Here is a 20,026-nt window from a genome sequence, read left to right on the forward strand (position 1 = left end):
CCCGACTCAGGAGGCACCAGTCGCCCATGCAGTTATGTTTTCTATTTTGGGAACAGAAAATTCTTCAGTAGGAAGCTTTAGTTATCTAAGCTCTGCTTTCTACATCAGGAGTCTTGTGACAGGATAGCATTGCCACTGAACCCATCTTACATTATAAAACTGATACTTTCCCAAAAAAAAAAAAAAAGAGGTGGAAACATACTCTTACTTATCAGAGGTAGCAAATATTATCGGTTGGCATCTGTAATTAGAAAGCATGTTTGCTCTTTGGAGTGCTTAGTTCCCTTTCATTCCTTTAGTTGGCTACTGTACCATGGAACAACTTTTTGAATGTTTCCCCCTTTAGGGCTACTTGATGCACTGTAAGACTATCCTCATTAATGAATGATTCTTTTAGGTTCTCCTTATAGTCCTGTCAAGCAGTGATCCTTTTCTTTGAGTTAACTATGCAGTACCTGATTTCCTACTTAGATGCATGTAATCTTACCACATGGATACAAAATGGGTCCAAATTAATCCTGTTTTGTATGTTTTTTCCCAACTGTATTGCTATATGCTTGTGAATAGCTTTTTACCAACTGTTTTACCTGTTGATTACTGAAGATGTTTGGTTGCTTTTCATTAGTCACCAGATTTCAGGCATTGAATTGCTCACCCTTTCTTGGCTTTAAGGGATAACTCCATGCACTGTGGTGGTCCCTCTGAGGGTCATCAGAATGGAATCAAAAGCTACTGCTCAGTCTTTTTTCTTATCCTAAACTTTCAGGATCAACTGCGATGCAAAATTGCTATTTAATGCCTGGCACTTGACACACAACATTTGTAACTTATTTAGTAAAGTGCAGCCCTTGGTCATGCTCTAGTTCTTTTGCCAGTTCTCATTTAGAGAATGCATGTTTTATTAGCACCATGGCAGAGCTTCTGTTATTTTTGTTTGGGATAGCCTCCACCCATTTAGTATGAACGGGTCAACTATTACTAAACAGATTATTTCCTTTTGGGGTAGCAGGCTGATATAGGCTATCTGGGTTTGGTTCTAGGGACCCTGAGTTCATTGATGTCTTATGGGTTCCTTTTTTATTTGATTATTTGGATTATTGGTTGCATATGGTAAGCACTTATTTACTTAGCACTCCTCATCTCACTTTCAAGCCAGGCCACCATCCTATAATTTATAGCTTTATCTATTTCTAGATGGGCTTTATCATGAGCCACTGCCACTAGATTCTGTGTGTAACTGAGGAACAATCCTGTAACAGGGAGCCTACTCCCAGCCCCTGTTATGACCAGGATCCCAGGCATGGCTGGGCTTGCTGCTCCTCTTACCCTGTAGCTGCACCAAAATCCTAGCCATTAACCCCTTGCTTCTGAATGGTTCTGAATACTTCAGTTAAATGGCCTTTCTTGGACCCTCTGCATATGTACAGGGGTGTAAACATAAACTACAAGTGCTCTATTTATGTCTCTAAACTAAAATACTGCATCACACAAGGCCACAGGTGGCAGAACTCCTGGGCTGTTGCAGAGGAGGTTTTGGGGGCCGTGGAGGGGGTATGAAGGGTGAAGATCTGGTAGGTTATATCACCACTAGAGGGAGTCTTGGTTTGTGGTTAATTTCTTGTGAGGAAGAAGGAGAGGAAGCAGAGTAAAGTGTAGTTGTGTGCATCAGAAAGGACCAATGCTGGGCTCAAGATAGCGTAGGAAAAGGAAAAATATTTTGTGGAGCATAGATTTCTTAGGCATTAGGGCTGGGAGGGACCTCACAAGATCATTGGGTCCAACCCCCTGCCCAAGTGGTGGAAGTCTGCTGTGGTCAGATGATCCCAGCAAGATGAGCATCCAAGTGTATCTTAAAGGTGTCCAGAAAAGGTGCTAGCACCACTTCTGGGGGGAGCCTATTCCAGACTCTGGGGACTTAGGCTGTAAAAAAGTTTTTTCTTATGTCCAGCCTAAGATGGTCTTTCCAGAGCTTGTGACCGTTAGACCTTGTCTTCCCTTGGGGTGCCCTGGTGAAAAGACCTTCTCTCAGTTCCTTGTGTACACCCCGTATATACTCAAAGCCTGCCACCAAGTCCCCACCGAGTCTTTGCTTCTCCAGGCAGAAGAGTCCCATGCCTCTCAGCCTTTCCTCATAAGACTTGTTCTCCTGTCCTCTGATCATGCACGTGGCTCTCCTCTTGACTCTTTCTCTGCATCCTTCCTAAAGTGTGGAGCCCAGGACTGTATGCAGTACTCCAGCTGTGGCCTCACCAAGGCCAAGTACAGCAGGAGAATAACTTCCTGGGTCTTGCTTGAGATGCATCGATGGATGCAAGCCAGGGTTTTGTTTGTTTTGCCGGATGCAGCATCACACTGGTGGCTCATTCATCTTGTGGACAATCATGACGGGGGATTCTGGTTTTCCCTGATAAAAAAAAAAATTCGCAAATTCTCCAATAAAACCCCCAAAATGTGTTACTAAAATTAAAGGCCCCCCCGTGATGCTGGTGTCCCTCACTCTGCCCCCTCACAGCCTCCTCAGCCCTACTGATGCCCCTCACTCCCCCCACAACAGCCCCCAGCCCCACACATGCAGGAACAGACATGCAGGCACAGACATTGACACCCACCCCAGCAGTTAAGTGTGTTTGGGGGAAGGAGGGGTAGGGTAGGGGAATAGGATGGGGGGGCAGATTGAGAAGGGGGGAGTGTCCCTGTACCCGCTCCCAGGAGCATGGCTGGGGGGGTGAGGGCAGGGGTGCCCCTCTAGGGGCTGCAGATGTGCCAGGGAAGTTCATAGACACTGACCACCACCACACCGCTGTGCCCCATGCTGCCTTCCTGGGGCCAGCTACACAGCTCCATGGGCAAGAGAGGGCACAAGGTGGTGGCGGCCACTGTGTATGAGCTTTTTCCCCACTCCCCACTGGTCAGAGCTTGTGGAGCCAGCATGGGGTGGTGGCGGCTGCGTGCTGGCCAGCTAGTGGGGGGTAAGGGGGGAGAGCTCGCACACAGCACCCTCCACTACCCTGTACTGCCTCTTGCCTGTGGAGCCATGCAGCTGGCCCCAGCAAGGCAGTGTGGCCTGCAGCGGTGTGGTGGCAGTTGCCATGTCCAAACCCCACCATCAGTGGGCATGGCTCCCCAGGCAAGCAGCGGCATGGGGTGGTGGCAGCCGCTGTGTGTGAGCCCCCTCCACTGGCTAGCACTCAGCTGCTACTGCCACCGCTTGCCTGTGGAGCTAACGCAGGGTGGTGGTGGGTGGCGTGGGTGCAGCCTGCACATGGCAGCTGCCACCACCACTGCTGCCGTGCCCTGTGCCACCTGCCCACAGAGCTGTGTGACCATGGGAAGGCAGTGCGGGGCTTGGCGATGTGGTGTGGTGGTGGCTGCCACATGTGAAACCCCCTGTCCAGCCGGCTGGTGCACATGCAGCCTGTAGAGAGGCACCCCTATCCATGCCCTGCAGCCTTGCTTCTGGGAGTGGGCTGAGGTTGGGGGCAGGGAGGCACAGAGGTGTGCCACCTGGGGTCTGCACTCCACTCCTTCAGCCCCCAGTCTGCTCCCCCACCAGCCCTACCCTGCAACCCCCAAACCCCACTTACCTCCAGGCTTTAGGGGTGAGGAGTGAAGATGAGTGAGCCTGAGCCCACCCTTGGCTGACTCAGAGCCTTAGACCCTGCCCTTCCCCCTCTCCCTCCCCATTTGAACAGGGTTGAGGGTTTCCTGCCCTTTTTGCAATCAGTTCTTGCAGGCTGGAACTGTGCCAGCCTGCAAGACTCTGCAAAAGTAGGATATCCATAGGTTTCCCTGCTAAAAGGGAAAATCTGCATTTACTGCGTTTTTCTGCGGGAACCAGAAAACCCGGACCCCTGATTATAATTCCCATGTCCCTTTTGGTCATGGTGCTAGTGAGCATAGCACTGCTAAGCCTTTAAGTATGATGTGGATTTTTTCCCCCTAGGTGGAGCACCTTGCATTTCTCAGTGTTGAATGCTATCAAATTTTGATCTGCCCACCTTGTTAACCTGTCCAGGTTAGCTTGAATCACCAGCCTATTCTCTAGTGTAACCACACCTCCCTATAGTTTGGTATCATCAGCAAATTTAGCCAGTGTGCTTCTGAAACTTGAATACAGATCATTTAAATTAATAGATTTGCAAATGCTAAGGTTGGAAGGAACCTCAGCAGATCGAGTCCAACCCCCTGCCCTGGGCAGGAAAGAGTGCTGGGGTCAGAGGACCCCAGCCAGATGCCTATCCAGCCTTCTCTTAAAAACCCCCAAGGTAGGGGAGAACACTACCTGCCTTTGAAGACCATTCCAAATTCTGGCCAACTTTACCATGAAGAATTTTTTTTCTGATGTCTAGCCTAAATCTGCTCTCTGTCAGTTTGTGAGCATTGTCCCTTGTTACCCCAAGAGATGACCTGGTGAACAGAGCATCTGTGATTCCTTGCTGCATCCCCTAATTAATTTGTAGGCAGCCCCAAGATCACCTCTCAGCCTTCTCTTGCAGAGGCTGAAGAGGTCCAGGTCCCTTAGTCTTTCCTCACAGGGCTTGGCCTGCAAACCCTTAACCATATGAGTGGCCGTCCTCTGGACCCTCTAGAGTCTATCTGCAAGAGTCCTCTAGAGTCCTTCCTGAAGTACGGTGACCAAAACTGGATGCAGTACTCCAACTGTGGTCTGATCAATGTCATATAGAGGGGAAGTATCACCTCCTTGGTCCTATTTGTCATGCATCTGCTGATGCATGATAACATGTGGTTAGTTTTGCTGATGATTTCATCACAATGACAATTCATGCTCATTTTGGAGTCTATTATGACTTCAAGATCCCTTTCCGCTTCTGTACTGCTGAGAGGGTCAGTTCCCAGCCAGTAGGTGTGCTGGATATTTTTGCACCCTAGGTGCAGTACTCCACACTTGTACTTGTTGTACATCCTATTGTGTACTGCCCACTTTTCTAACTTGTCCAGGTCTGCCTGCAATTGTTCCCTACTCTCTGAAGTGTGTACTTCACCCCACAATTTAGTATTGTCTGCAGACTTGGACAGAGTACATTTCACACCCACATCCAAGTCACTGATGAAGACATTGAAGAGTACAGGTCCAAGGACCAAACCCTGAGGGATCCAACTGCCTACATCCTTCCAGGTCGATACTGACCCATCTACTACCACTCTGGGTGTAACCCCCGAGCCAATTTGCCACCCACCAGACAGTGTAAACTTCTGCCACAGCCCCTTAAGTTATTTACAAGAATGGGATGACATACTGTATTGAAGGCTTTGCTAAAATTCAAGAAAAAGACATCCACCTCTACGTCTGGGCCTAAGCATTTTGTGATCCTGTTGACCCTGTTCGACTTGGAGGGATGCGGGCAGTGGGGTTCCGTAGGTCTCGGTCCTCAGGCCCGCACTGTTCAACATCTTCATCAGCAACTTGGACGAGGCGGTAAAAAACACCCTGTTCAGATTCTCAGATGACACTTAGATGTGGGGGGAAGTGGGCATGCTAGAAGGGAGGAATAGGCTACAATTGGACCTAGACAGGTTACAGGGATGGGCAGATGAGAACAGGATGGGTTTCTACACTGACAAGTGCAAGGTACTGCACCTGGGGAGGAAGAACCAGCGTACCTACAGGCTGGGGAACTCCCTTTTCGACAGTGCAGAGGCAGAAAAGGATCTTGGAGTCACTGATGCGAAAATGAACATGGGCCGACAGTGTGGGAACACGGTCAGGAAGGCCAACCATACCTTGTCATGCATCCACAAATGCATCTCAAGCAGGTCCAGGGAGGTGATCCTCCCTCTCTATGTGACACTGGTCAGGCCACAGTTGAAGTACTGTGTCCAGTTGTGGGCGCCGCACTTCAAGAGGGACATGGACAACATGGAGAGGGTCCAGAGGAGGGCCACTCGGATGATCAGGGGGCAGCAGGGAGAGGGACCTACGAGGAGAAGCTACGGGACCTGAACCTGTTCAAGCCTCCACAAGAGAAGGCTGAGGGGGGATCTAGTGGCTTGTTAGAAACTAGTCAGAGGGAACAGCAGGCATTTGGGGAGTCCCTGTTCCCCTAAGCACTACCAGCAGTGACTAGAAATAATGGTCACAAGCTGGCAAAGGGCAGATTCAGACTGGACATCAGGAGGCGCTACTTCACTGTCAGGGTGGCTAGGATCTGGAACCAACTTCTGAGGGAAGTGGTGCTGGTTCCTACCCTGGGAGTCTTTAAGAGGAGGCTAGACTAACACCTTGTCGGGGTCGTTTGACCCTAGTACGCTTTCCTGCCATTACAGGGGGTTGGACTTGATGATCTGCTCAGGTCCCTTCCGACCGTACCATAGTTTCATGAAACTATGAAAACAAAACCAGATTAGTTGGGCATGATCCATGCCCATGCTACGAATCCATGCTGGTTTCCCTGCTGCATTATTTTTCCTGCTGGACTTGCACAAATATGATCTTTCATAATCTTTTCAAAGACTTTTCCAAGAATGGAGGTGAGACTGACTGGCCTATAATTTCTTGGATCCTCCTTCCTCCCTTTCTTGAAAATAGGGACCACATTGGCCCTTTTCCAGTCCTCTGGGACCTGACCTGAGCCCCATGAGCATTCAAACAGCCATGCCAATGGTTCTGCTATGACCCCAGGCAATTCATTCAGTACTCTTGGATGCAGCTCATCTGGGCCTGTTGCCTTGAACACATCCAGTCCATCCAAGTGACTGCACCAAGTCAGCATCAACAGTTGGTGGGCTGGTGTCCCTCTGATGCCCATCTAAGAACCCATTAGGAGACTTACCTTGACCCTCGTTCAAGAACACTGAGGCAAAAAACTCATTGAATAGCTCAGTCTTGTCCCCCCTGTCTGTCGCTAATTGCTCTTTGTTCCATAGGAGTCCTGTGCTGCCCTGCGCCTTCCTTTTACTCCCTACATACCTAAAAAAGACATTTGGTTGTCTTTAGTTTGTGTTGCCAGCCTCAGCTCTGTAGTTGTTTTGGCCTTTCTAACTGCCTCCCTGCAAGTGTGGGCCAAGTAGGTATACTCCTTGGTAGCTTCCCCCTGCTTCCACTGCCTATGTGTCTCCTGTTTTGCCCTTAGGCTCCCCTGGATCTCCCTGTTTAACCCAGGAAATTTTTTGACTCCTTTCCCCCTTTTCCCTTATATTGGGATAGTCCCCCTCTGCTCATGAAGGATTGATTGCCTCCTTTAGGAGCGACCACCCCTCCTGGACTCCCACCTTGCCAATACTTTTATCCTGCAGTGCATCATTGACTAGACTCCTAAGCACACTGAAGTTAGCCTTCCTAAAGTCAAGCACTTCCACCCTACTAGTTATCTTACCCACCCTATGCCATATGGTGAATTCGATTGATTGGTGGTCACTGTCCACAAGGTGACCACGAATCTGCAGCTCCCCTGTCAGGTTCTCCCCCGTAGCCAACACCAAGTCCGGTAAGGCATTCCTCCTAGTGGGACCATATACCTACTGCATTAGATGAAGGTCCTGCATGCAGGTTAAGAACCTACACGAACAGTTGGATTTGGCTTACTGCTCCTCCCAGCAGATGTCAGGGTATTTTAGTTCCCCATGACAACCACGTGCCTATACTGTACGGCCTCTGATACCTGCCTCAAGAATTCCAAGTCTCTAGCTTTTCCTCTTGGTGTGGTGGTCTGTAGCAGACCCCCACCACCAAGTCCCTTTCCCCTCAATCTCCATGTATCCTAGCCCACAATGCTTCAACTTTTTCCTCGTCTGATCCCATTTTGAAGAGGGTGGATGTATAGTGCTCCTTTATGTAGAGAGCAACTCTGCCCCCTTTCCTCCCTACTCTGTCTCTTTACAACCTGTAGCCCTCAATGTGTACCACCCAGGCATGGGTAAGGTCCCACCAGGTTTCCATTAGCCTCACTAAATTGAAGATATTGTCTGCAAGCAGGAGTGAGAGTTCTTCCTGCTTGTTCCTCATGCTCCTAGCATTAGTATAGAGGCACTTTAGACCTCCAAATGGTGCCTTTGGTGCCCCCCTGCCCAATTCTGATGCATGAACATCTTCATCAGTGATTTGGATGTGGTGGTGAAGAGCTCACTGGCCAAGTTCACGGATGACACCAGGTTATGGGGAAGCATGGTCAGGCTGCAGAAACAGGCTAATCTAGGCAGGCTGGCAAGTTGAGTGGACTGGAACCAGATGGAGTTCAACATCGAGAAATGTAAAGCACTCCACCTGGGGATGAACAATCCCCTGCACAACAACAGCCTTGGTAATGCCAACCTGACCAGCACTACAAATGAAAGGGACCTGGGGGTAATAATGACCACAGTATGAGCATGAGCTGACAGTGCAACACTGTAGCCAGCAGGGCCAACAAAACCTGGGGCATGCATCAATTGATGCAACTCTAGCAAAACCGAGTCATTATCTCACTTTGCTCGGCATTGGTGAGACCGCAGCTGGAGTACTGCATCATTCTGGGCGCTGCACTTTTTAACAAGGATGTGGTAAAACTTGAGAGTCCAGATAAGAGCCACCTGTATGATCAGAGACTTGTGCAGCAAGCCACATGAGGAAAAGCTGAGAGACCTGGGACTCTTCAGCCTGAAAAAGAGAAGGCTGAGAGGGAACTTGGTAGCAGCTTACTGCTGCATCAGAAATGAACATCAAGTGTTCAGTGAACAACTGTTCACCCGGGTACCCTTGGGGAAAACTAGGAGTAATGGCCACAAACTCCTGGAAGACCATTTCAGGCTCAACATTAGGAAAAACTACTTCACAACTAGGGTGTCCAGACAGTGAAATAAGCTCCTACCAGAGGTGTAACAATTGCCTACCCTGGAAATATTCAAGAGACTGAACCAGCACCTTATTGGGGTCACCTGACCCCAGTTGTCTTTCCTGCTTGGTGGAGGGGGCTGGATCTGATGATCGTCTGAGGTCCCTTCCAGCCTTACAATCTATGAATCTTTATTTCTCATAGCATGGCACACTGCTTGGATATTTCTTTTTTTATTACAACTTTGGAACTAGCATTTCTGAAACTAACAATTAGCTGAGATGCAAGACTCTTTTCCACACCAAAGGCACAAATCAGGCTGCTGCCTGCATTGGCTCTTCCATTACATATTGAATAACTCAGTCATCCCTATTTCTATAGGCACCTCTCCATGCAATTCTATGGCAACCTTTGATGCAGTTTCCATTGCTATTCCAATTTCAACAGCACATTCATAGGTGAGGTTAAAGATGACCTCAGTCATTCCTTTGTATGACTTCATTAAGTAGCACTTCATTAGTAGCTGATGAAGTAAGCTCAAACTCATGAAAGCTTATGCTATAGATACCCGATTTAGTCTTTGACTAAGTACGGTCAAAAAACCTGAGGCAGAATTGATTCGGTCTAGGCAGCTTATTCTAAATTTTGTAGATTGAACCAATAACCAACTGAACTGATGTTCAGTTTTCAATTGGGAAAGACAGGTGGGGACTTGCACAGACCCAGGCCGGGGGCACTAGAGTACATCTCCCAGTCTGCTTGCTGTTTCCATCCCAGCCAAGCGGGGCTGTTCCTGATTGGCTCCAGTACATGCCCTCAACTCCCCGTCCCCCCACAGGGGGTTGAGGACCACCCCCCAACCAGGTGCTGGCACACCTTGGGGGGCCTCCCTCCAAAGGGGTTGCCTCCAGCCTGGATTCCCCAGCCCAGGCAGCCCTGAGGGGCATTCCCTCCTTCCCCCTTTCCAGCTGCTGCTTGTTTCAGCTTCTGCCACAGGAGAGAGGGAGAAGGAGTCCACTGGGCTGGGTGCCTGCCCATGCAGCCCAGCATGGGGGCACTGGGGAGCCCTTGCCTTGGGGGACTTCCCCCCACCCCAGCCCAGGGTTCCCCAGCCTAGGGCAGCCCTAGGGTGCTGAGGGAAATTCTTCCCATCCCAAACCCCACAGCTCCTTGCCTCAGCTACTGAGAGTCTCGGGGGCAGTCCATGGCAGCAGAGGGAAATTCTCCCACTCCTCAGCAGGTGGTTGCCTGAGACTTGCAACAGTTGAGGCAAAAGAAGAACTCCACTCAGCTCTCTGGGACTGCCTCAGGCTAGAGGACCCTGGACTTGGGTGAAGGGAAGTCCCAGCAAAACAGGGACTCCCTGGTGCCCCCCTGCTGGCTTGTACAGACAGGCACCATCCCAGAGGATTCCTTTCTCCCTCCTTTGGCAGCAGCTGAAGCAATTAACAGTTGGGAAGGGGGAGGGAGGGAATGCCCCTCATCTCCCCAGGGCTGCACTCAGCTCGGGGACCCCAGACTGAGGTGGAAGAAGACACCTGAGGAAGCGGCTCCCTGGTGCCTGCACTCTGGGGCCTTGGGAACTCCTTCCCCCTCTCTCCTGTGGCAGCAGCTAAGGCAAACAGCTGTTCAGGGAAGGGGGAGGTGGGGAATTTCAGGCAAGTGGAAGGCTGCAGAGGGGGAAAAAGCCCCCACCACAGGGGACTTACCCTTTTTTTCTTCTCCCACCACTCCATCCAGCATGCTGCGTAGATGCAGGCTAGGAGGGTCTGGAGGTCTGTTCTTCTGCCCCCACTGGGCTGACAGAGGCAGGCAGGCAGGAAGCAAGCAGACTAGAGAGCAGAGGGGTAGGGCAATCTCTGCAGTTTATGTGCACTAAAGTTCTGTTCTGATACAGGTTTTAACAGGTTTCCAGTCACTTAAACCAGTTTATGTGTAACTTCTGTCTCTACCCTACCCTACCTTCTTCAAGTACCTTCTTTAAGTAACTCGCACAGATTTGTCTCTGAAAGCCTCATTAAGTCCATTCTTAAAAATTGCAACATTTTGACAATCTCAGTAACTCTGTAACAAAGAAGGAATAGATTCACTTTCAATTTGATTTCTTTTATGGAACCTGAATTGTTCTTCAATAATCAATGACTTCGGTGCCAGATACTCTTGGATAATTTTTACTAATTCTTTAAAGATTTTGCTTGCTGTCATTTCTGGAGTAAGCAAGCATTGCACGGTAATTCATACATTTTCCTTCCTGTCAAGCTCAGCAATGCAGCTACATGTTTCCATGGGGAAATACCATTTACTCTGCAAAACTGTTTCAGCTGGTCTACATACATAGAGCAGTCTTCCAGGGTGTTATGATAAGCCCTGATTGTTCCCATATAAGTAGGCATTTTAGGTTCCAACAGATTACAAACACTTATAATTAAAGCAATTGGGCAGGTTAATTCTGCAGGTTAATTTAATACATGCTTTGTATTAAATCCTTGTCCCCAGTTGTTGTTTGTCCAAGGACATTCAGACATAAATGATATATTTATCATATATATTCATGTAAATTGTATATAAACATTTCAGGTAATAAGTTGATTTACATCACTGATTTATATCAAGCGCACCGAAAGCTTGACTTAAACCAATGATTTTTTTTATCAACTTCCCTATTGTATTTTTTGTTGGTTTTTTATTATTTTAAAGAAAAGTGTACTTTCAGTGGTTGATTTGTTAGAAATCGTACATTAAGTAAGCTATAAAATGGTGAAATATATTTCTTATTCACCACATTATTGACTTTTTGCTCATATTTGTATCAAGCTGCACTAGGATGGCAACTTGAGTTTAATTCAACACACAGAAAGAAATTTCAAATTTATTTTAAAAGAACTTTAACATTTTGAAACCCCAGCAGCATGTGGAGCCCCAATGGAGCAGACCTTGGCTGGCAGGCTGACACCCTGGGTCTCCTGCCAACCCATGCTGAATAAACTTTAGAGCAATATCTCTCTCTCTCTCACCGTGTGCTAATTGCCCTTCAAAAATGACATATTTCAGAGAGTGTTTAAATGCCCCTCTCCCCCTCCCCCTCAGGGCTGGCCATGTAAAGACTCCCTCTGCCGCTGCTGCCTCCATTGTGGGGGCTCCTGCCCCCTGCCTGCCTCAGTCTTTAATTGATCATGCACCAGTTCTACAGCAACAGTAGGAAGATGGTTATTTGAACTGTACTCATTCTGTACTCTAGCTGGTGTGATTTTTCCCTTGGCCTAATAGAAGACCAAAGCGAAGTAGTCATTAAGGAGTTCAGTTTTCTCCTGAGTGCCAGTGACTAGCTGTCCTGCTTTGTTGAGCAATGGCCCACACTCCCATTTGTTTTCCTCCTGTTCCCTACATACCTAAAGAAAGACTTCTTGTTGTTCTCGATTCCTGTTGCTAATTTTAGTTTAGTTACCGCCTTAGCTTTTCTACTCTGATCCCTACAAGTGCAGGCCATAGCTATATAGTTTTCCTTGTGGGGCTGTCCTTAGCTTTCATTGACTGTACTTCTCTTTCTTCTTTATTAAGAGGACCATGATTTCCCTATTTAGCCAAGAGCGCTTCCCAGCCCTTTTGCTGCATTTTCTCTGCATGGGAATGGACTTCCTTTGTGCTTCAAGGATTGTGTCTTTTAGAAATGACCACTCTTCATGCCATGCTATGAGAAATAAAGATTCTCATAGCATTAGATTTTGCCTTTGGTCCCTGGTGAAAGGAGAGAAGGAAAGAAGAGAGAATAAGGTAAGGAATAGAAAAGACAAGGTATATGTAATTGATGGGGGAGTAGTGACACAGATGGTGAAAGCAGAGTAGTGCAGGCATATATCAAGTGAACAAAAGTGAAACCCCAGGTTGTTGGGAAAACCCTTAAAATGGAGGTGGATACAGGCTTTGTAGTTTGTGTTCATATTCAGAATATGAAAAAACGTCCAAAAATATTAAATTAAGGAAGGTACCAGTGTTGTTAAAAACATGTACAGAAGAGAAGATCATGCCAAAGAGGGTAATGTTAGTGCCAGTAGAATATAATATTAAGTAGTGCCGCTTAGACTTGTATGTGATTGGAAAAGAGGGACCTGTTCTGTGGGGGTCATGAAACAATTAAAAGAGATTCCCCTGAACTGGAGTTTTTTAATGTAAAGATTCTGAAGGCACTTTTCAGAGGTCCTTGCAGAAACAGTGAAACAATAATTAGAAACTATATTTAAACAGGCCTCCAAAGTGTCCAGTGAAGGCATAGGAACTTTCACACACATCCAAGGTAGGATAATAATAAATGAAAATGTACAAGCCAAGTTTCTTAGAGTTTGGCCAGTTCCTCACAGCCTATGTGCCAAAGCAGATTGTGACTTGGACTGCCAAGAAGGTGAAGGCATACTTTCAAAAGTAAGCTGGAGTGAGTGAGGCATGCTTATAGTGCCACTTGTTATTATAATAATGATAATAAATGGTACAGGGTATATGGAGACTTTAAAGTTACTATAAACCCTATATTGAAAGTTGATAAATATCCCTAACCTGAAAATGAAGGTATTTTTGCAGCCCAGAGGCAGCGGTGACACAGCGAAGCAGCCCCACGCAAGCTCCTAGTGGCTGCACCAGGAAGTGTCAGTAGCAAACGGGGCTGCCTTCCCCCCACCCTAAGCAGCAATTTGTCTTGTGCTGCTGCTGCTGCTCAGCCCAGATGGGTGAGCACCGGGTACACAGGGTTCAACCTGCATGCACCAGTCCCCATCTGTAACGCGGGGCTGGGTTGGGGGCATCACATTAGATTGTACATTTGTGTCCTTGTTCCATTTGCCTTCAGATTGACAAGCTATTAGTCTGGTACATTTTTGTCTGTTGTTCCCATGAAGAGTTCATCTTAGTCAATGTTGGCTGCATGTATGAAATATTTAAATGTGCTAATTGAATGTGGTTATGAAAATCTAAGTTTAAACTTCTGTTGAATCATCTGCTGATGGCAACTGATTCATAGTTTTACTTTATGTTCACATTATATTCTGTGCTGACCACCATGACAGCTCTCTTGTCCACCCCAGGGGCTTGAGCCACCTTATTTCTCTCTACATCTGGGAAGAAAGACAACAGTGTTTACTTATTCTGCAACAAGCCAGTACCGGTGCTTGCAAATTCTGCAAATTGATGAAGTCCAGGGATAGTAAACATACAGGCTGTGGACATGTTGTCTGAACCACAGGGCTTCTGAAGGGGCCAATAAATCAGAGATGGGGTGAGGAGCAGCAGCAGGAGTGTTAGTCCTGAGGGCTCCCATAGCCAAAGGGATTGATGCCACTATTTCTTGCTCTACCATCGAATTTCAGTGTATGGAGCCTCATCAGGAGCTTGTTTCAGCAGCGACAGATAGTAAGACAGCAACGTTAACCCCAGTGACACTTTGAGCGCAGTGGATCAAGTACCTGCAGGGGTTAGTGTAGTCGCTGCACTTCCTGTCCTTGGAGGTTTGTGTGGATATATCCCACAATCTCTATTTGGCCCAGGGAGCCAGGTGAGTTTGACACCCCTCAGGGCCACCCTGGGGGGGGGGAGGGAGGGAGGGGGAATCAGCGCAACCACCCTGGGCCTCATGCTTTGAGGGGCCCTGTGGACAGTGCTGTACAGGCCACACCATGGCTGCCAGCTCCACTGTGGCCACTGTGCGATGCCAGCTCCACACTCCAGCTATTTGCAACCTAAATCTGTTCTCTGTCTATTTGTGGCTATTGTTCCTAGTTACTTCAGGGGTGCTCTAGTAAACAGAGCATCTCCTATTCTCCGCTGCCTTCCCCTGATGAATTTATAGGTAGCCACAAGATCACCTCTCAGCCTTCTCTTGTGAAGGCTGAAGAGATCTAGGTCCCTCAGTCTCTCATTGTAGGGCCTTGCCTGCAGACCTCTGATCATATGAGTGGCCCTCTTCTGAACCCTCTTAAGATTCTCCGCATCCCTCTTGAATTACAGTGCCCAAAACTGGACGCAGTACTCCAATTGCAGTCTGACCAGTGATGCATAGAGGGGAAGCATCACCTCTCTTCACCTGTTTGCCATGTGTCTGCTAATGCATGATAAAGTGCGGTTAGCCTTGTTGATCACTTCATCACATTGACAACTCATGTTCATCTTGGAGTCAACTATGACTCTGAGATCTTTTTCCCCTGCTGTGGTGCTGAGAAGGTCACCCCCCAGCCTGGAAGTGTGTTGGTGGTTCTTTTTGCCCAGGTATAGCACTTTGCACTTGTCTTTGTTGAACTGCATCCTATTTCATTCTGCCCATTTTTCTAACCTGTCCAGATCTGCCTGGATCTGTTCCCTACCCTCTGGTGTGTTAACTTTGACCCATAATTTGGTATCATCTGCAAACTTGGACAGGGTGCTCACTACGTCGTCCAAGTCACTGATGAAGATATTAAATAGCACCGGTCCAAGGACTGAGCCTTGTAGGACTCCACTGCCCACATTTTTCCAGGTCACTATTGATCTGTACACCACCACTCACTCTCTGCCACCTGACCATGTAATCATCTACATCACAGTCTGTCAGTTTAATTAAAAGAACAGAATGCAATACTGTATCGAAGGCCTTCGTAAAGTCTGGGTAGATTACATCTACCTCATCTCTGGCATCTAAGCATTTTGTAACCTGGTCATAAAGAGAGACAAGGTTAGTTGGGCAGGATCTATCTGCAGTGAACCCGTGCTGATTTCCTTTCAGCATTATCTCCCTTGCTAGGCTACTACAAATGTGATCCTTAATGATTTTTTCCAGAGTTTTCCCAAGGAAAGAGGTGAGACTAATTGGCCTATAGTTTCCCAGTTCCTCCATCCTCCCCTTCTTGAAAATACGGACCACATTGGCCCTTTTTCAGTCCTCTGGGTTCTGACCGAGCACCATGAGTGCTTGAACAGCTGTGCCAGTGGCTCTGCTATGACACTGGCCAATTCCTTCAGCACCCTTGGATGAAGTTCATCCGGGCCCGCTGATTTGAACACATCCAGCCCCTCCAAGTGCCCCTTCATTAAGTCTGCTCTAACAGTCGGTGGGCTGGTGTCCCTCCTGTGTCTGTCTATGATCCTGTGTCTATCTATGATCTTAACATAGACAAATCAAAACCAAGATGATTTTATATCTACACATAATGATTTATATAGTTTTACATCAGCATACTTTCTAAAGAGAGATTTGTGAACATAAGCGATGTAAGTGGGTTGCTTTAGACAGATAAGTCAGCTCTGCTCACATTTTCTCAGGCTACTTTATTCTTTGCCAATACGACTGTGAATTCCCAACAAAAAAGAGCAAAACGTTCTGTCCTTTCTGTATGGTAGGAGAGGGGTAATTTACCTCTGGCTTTTTCCCAGCACAGTTACCTGGACTCTCCATCTCAGCATTCCCTCTTGGAGTTCTTACCCCCTTTGTGGCATCAACCTTGTTAGCTAGTCATAGCTTGCAATCTCCCACCCAAGTCATCTAGTATCTACTTCTTGCCTGCAGCTTAATTACAAGGCTTTGTGGGCCCAGCACCTTCTTACAAGAAGTTTATGGGCTGTATGGGTACTGGCAGTTCTTGTCAGTGCCACTGTACTTTGTTGGCAAAGAACTATATATAGTGTCTGCTTAATGCAAAAGGAAAATTACAGACCTAGCAGCAAAATACTGTGATATCTCATTTGGCTGACTGACATCTATTGCTTTCAGTGCAATTAACTTTCTTCCTGAAATAAATTCTACTTAAGGTTGGAAAATACGAGAAATCTAAGAGAACCCCAAATAGTGATTTGCACTCTGTTAATTCACATATCTCCTTTAAAAAACAAAAATCCCTTTCATGCTTTTTTGAGCTATGATCCATTTTACCTGTGAGGTCTTATCCTCAATTTGACTTGCACATCCCATGCTTGGTATAAATTCAAAGTCATCATTAAATCTGAGTTGGTACTCAAATTTATGTTGCATTTGTTTGTATGCAATTAATTTTTGAGCAATTGTTATTTTTACTGTGCTGTTACAAATTTAAACTTTAAAGCCAGTGGTTGAACTGAAATGGTTCAAACACCAGTTTCTTGATATTTTAATCAGGAATAGAAGTTTGGTCTATTTATATGTGCTTCTGCAAAGACAGTGCGATGGAATCCTAGTTTTGGTCAAGTCCTTCATAAATTAGTTTCTATATTTATGTTAATTCCTTAGTAATCATTTTTGCATACAGAAGTTTCAGTGATTGAATCCACCTGTTGCTTGTGGAAGATTCTAAAGGCAATGAAACTTTAGGCCGATGTGAGAGAATCTCTCTTTAATTTACAATGCATCTTTTAACAAACAAAGGATCTTGTTGCTCCTTAGGAAGTTTAGTTTCACAGCAAAATTTGATCAGTTGAACACTACACAGGCAGAGGCTGAGAACATGGTATTTAGTTTTCCTCAACATGCAGTCTAGTCATATCAGCGATTCTCATCCAGGATGCCATGGCAGCCTTTGAAAGGCGCTGCCAGGAGAGAGGACATAAGCAAGATGACTTCAGGCTTTGGTAAGGAAATATGTGCAGGTTCTTCCCTTCTAGCTGCTGCTTCTTCTCCCCTTGCTCACTGCAGAGCATACTTTTTGCCATGCTGGCTGCTTTTCCTGCTTCCTGGCCCTTTTTCAAGCAGGTGTTATAATAAATTAGTTTTTGAAATTAGGTGCTGCACTATTCACAAAATTTCTGGAGGGGTGCCTCAAGTCTAGAGATCCACCAAGTTATGCAAAGCTCATAAGAATGCCCAGTTAACAATATGGAAAATCTTAGGAGTATGAAATTAAACATCAGACCAAAAGTGGTGGTGATATTATTTAAGAGGGTGTTGAAAATACTGGTACTGATGGGTAGTTGTTGGCTTTATTGTCCCATAGCTAATGTCATGATGCCAAAAATGAGTTAGTGACAGATGGTTGCTTGTCAGGTGAACTGTTATCTTGGAGACCAAATATGCTGTGGCTAGAGATTTTGTTTCTATCCCTAAGTGTAGGAGAAGAAGAGAGAGCTTACTCATGAATTCTTAAAGCTGCCAAAAGTGGGGGAAGAAGTTGGGTTCAAAAATATGGAAGGAACTGTATAAAAATCTACTTACAAGACCTACAATTAAGGCAGTAATATTAACCCATGACATTCATGGGCTTATCTTGTTCATTTTTCTTTTTGATTTTGGTAGTGCGTGGCTTTCATCTCGGTTATTCACCTTTAACTAATAGCTGTTGCCATTTTTCATTTTCTGCATAATCCCCCAGGTATGGGCTCCAAAACCATGTGTGCAATTAACACATTAAAAAAATTATCATGAACAACAATTAATGTGTTAATAGTGAATATTAACTGAAAATAATTGACACCCCTAGTTCTTGGCAAGGTTTCCAGCACAAGCACCCTTCAGACATAGGGAGTCTCTGCTTTGGCATTATTTCTCCCCCTCTGTTTCCCTCCACTCCCTTCTCTTCCTATTGTTTTCCTAATTTCCATCAATTTACTTTCTCACCGACCTATGTCACACTTTTAGCTTCTTTCATTCTTTGGAGATCTCAGAACAACAGCAGAGACTCCCTATGCCTGAAGAAGGGTGCTTATGCCTGAAAGCTTGCAAAGAGCATTTTTCCAACTACTCAGTCTAATAAAAGATATCACATCTACCCAAAGAACCTTGCCTACTTCAAGTTATTATATTCATCTTGTCTTCTCTACAGGACTACTTTTATCATTCTGTCTGTGTCCTCAGTGATTAAAGTTATGGTTGAAAAACTATTCAGTTCTTCTGTGAGCATTATTCAGATTCCTTTTGACTTGGCATGGGTTCTTCCAGTCTGAAAGCTGTTGTAAGTTTCGGTCCTAAGAACCAAATCTTATGAAACCAGTTAAATTCTGTAGCAGAAAAAAATTATGCTCCTCATAGATACATGTTACAAGGCCTACTTATTGACCTACATACTTTTTTTCCTATAGGGCTGAAGAAGAAGGAAACCTTCTGCTTTTTTTTAGAGCCTTTTCCAACTTTGCTCAGTGGTGTAAACATCGTAAATGCACCTTCCTACATTTCAAGGTAGTGTGTTAATAAACGTTTATATTTTTATATATCTATATATTCTTTGTGTATATGATCAACATGTTTTGCTTGAAAGAGCAAGGAAAACAAAAGTGGTACTTTGTACAGGACTTTTCAGAATAATAAAATATATTTATTTCATGTAGTGTAAAAGGGAGCCAGAAGGCTCCTGTTTCTTAAGAGGAAGCTACAACAGGATGAGCTGGGCAGGGAAAGCTAGCAGCTAAGGAACTAGCTACTTCTAGCTGAGGTGTAGCCAAAAGACAGCAGTAACAGACACTAGGGAAAAATAGCCAGACTACTCGGGGGCTAAGAGCTGCAAACAGCAGCTAAGCAGCCTCAGGGCAAGTGGGCAGGTCCTCAAGGTCAGGATAAGCACACCTGTGATGGCTGCTGAAGCACTTGACTGGAAGGGGGCAGGGCTTAGCATGTATATAAGCTCAGAGCCTGAGCCTACATAGTCAGTCTGGCTCTGGAGGCTGCAAAAGAAGGAGCTCCAGAGTAGCAGGGGCCACAAGAGCTCCTAGCTGGCACTGGCACTGGCACTGGCACTGGCACTGGCACTGGCACTGGCACTGGCACTGGCACTGGCACGATCTTAGGGGAGGCAAACAGGAGTGTGACCCAGGATAAAGAGAAGCCTGTTGTACAGACAGATCGCCGCTGTTTACGTTCAGACCCAGAGTGGGTTAATTGGTGTTGTAGATAGAGGCTTTTTCCTTTGTTATAGTTAGTGTTCTGTGTTTTCAGTTTTTCTTGATTTTTTTTCACTGATAAATTCCCTGATTATTTAAATTGAAGTTATTTGGTTTTTATGCATTTTTACTGATTTATACCTGTTTTTCAGTTCACTCAGTTTTGCTGGGTACAATTAAATCCCTGTTAACCAGCATGAGTGGGGCATGACTGGGGGGTGCTGATAAGCTAAAAGTGCTGTTACCTGAGGCACAGGTTTCCAGCTGGACACGGAGGGAAGAGGGGACATGTGGCAGTAGCCACATGCAGAGAAGAGGGTGGTGGCCGCGTGGGGGCTGGGGGAGGGTGGCTGGAGCCACTGCTTGGTGGCACAGGGCTCCTGGCTCTGACCCCAGGTGAGGCGAGAGGGGCCATGTGAATTGCTCCTAGGGTGGGCGGATCCTAGCTGCACCCCAGTGGCTCT

The 20,026-nt window shown here is 46.4% G+C and overlaps 1 protein-coding gene across 4 annotated transcripts in view; it reads left to right on the forward strand.

Annotated features, from left to right (window-relative positions):
- LOC109311427 (centromere protein P-like) overlaps positions 1 to 18,891 on the forward strand; it is a 47,608-nt gene extending 28,717 nt beyond the window's left edge. For all 4 annotated transcript variants that reach the window (XM_019537069.1, XM_019537068.1, XM_019537067.1 and 1 more), the window contains one exon: positions 18,768 to 18,891. In XM_019537069.1, coding sequence (XP_019392614.1) covers positions 18,768 to 18,876 — 109 coding nt within the window. In that variant the 3' untranslated portion in view covers positions 18,877 to 18,891. The remainder of the gene's footprint in view (positions 1 to 18,767) is intronic.
- The last annotated feature ends 1,135 nt before the right edge of the window (positions 18,892 to 20,026 follow it).

Source organism: Crocodylus porosus, unplaced genomic scaffold (assembly GCF_001723895.1).
Source record: "Crocodylus porosus isolate Cpor-Errol unplaced genomic scaffold, CroPor_comp1, whole genome shotgun sequence".
In the NCBI taxonomy this organism is placed as follows: Eukaryota; Metazoa; Chordata; order Crocodylia; family Crocodylidae; genus Crocodylus; species Crocodylus porosus.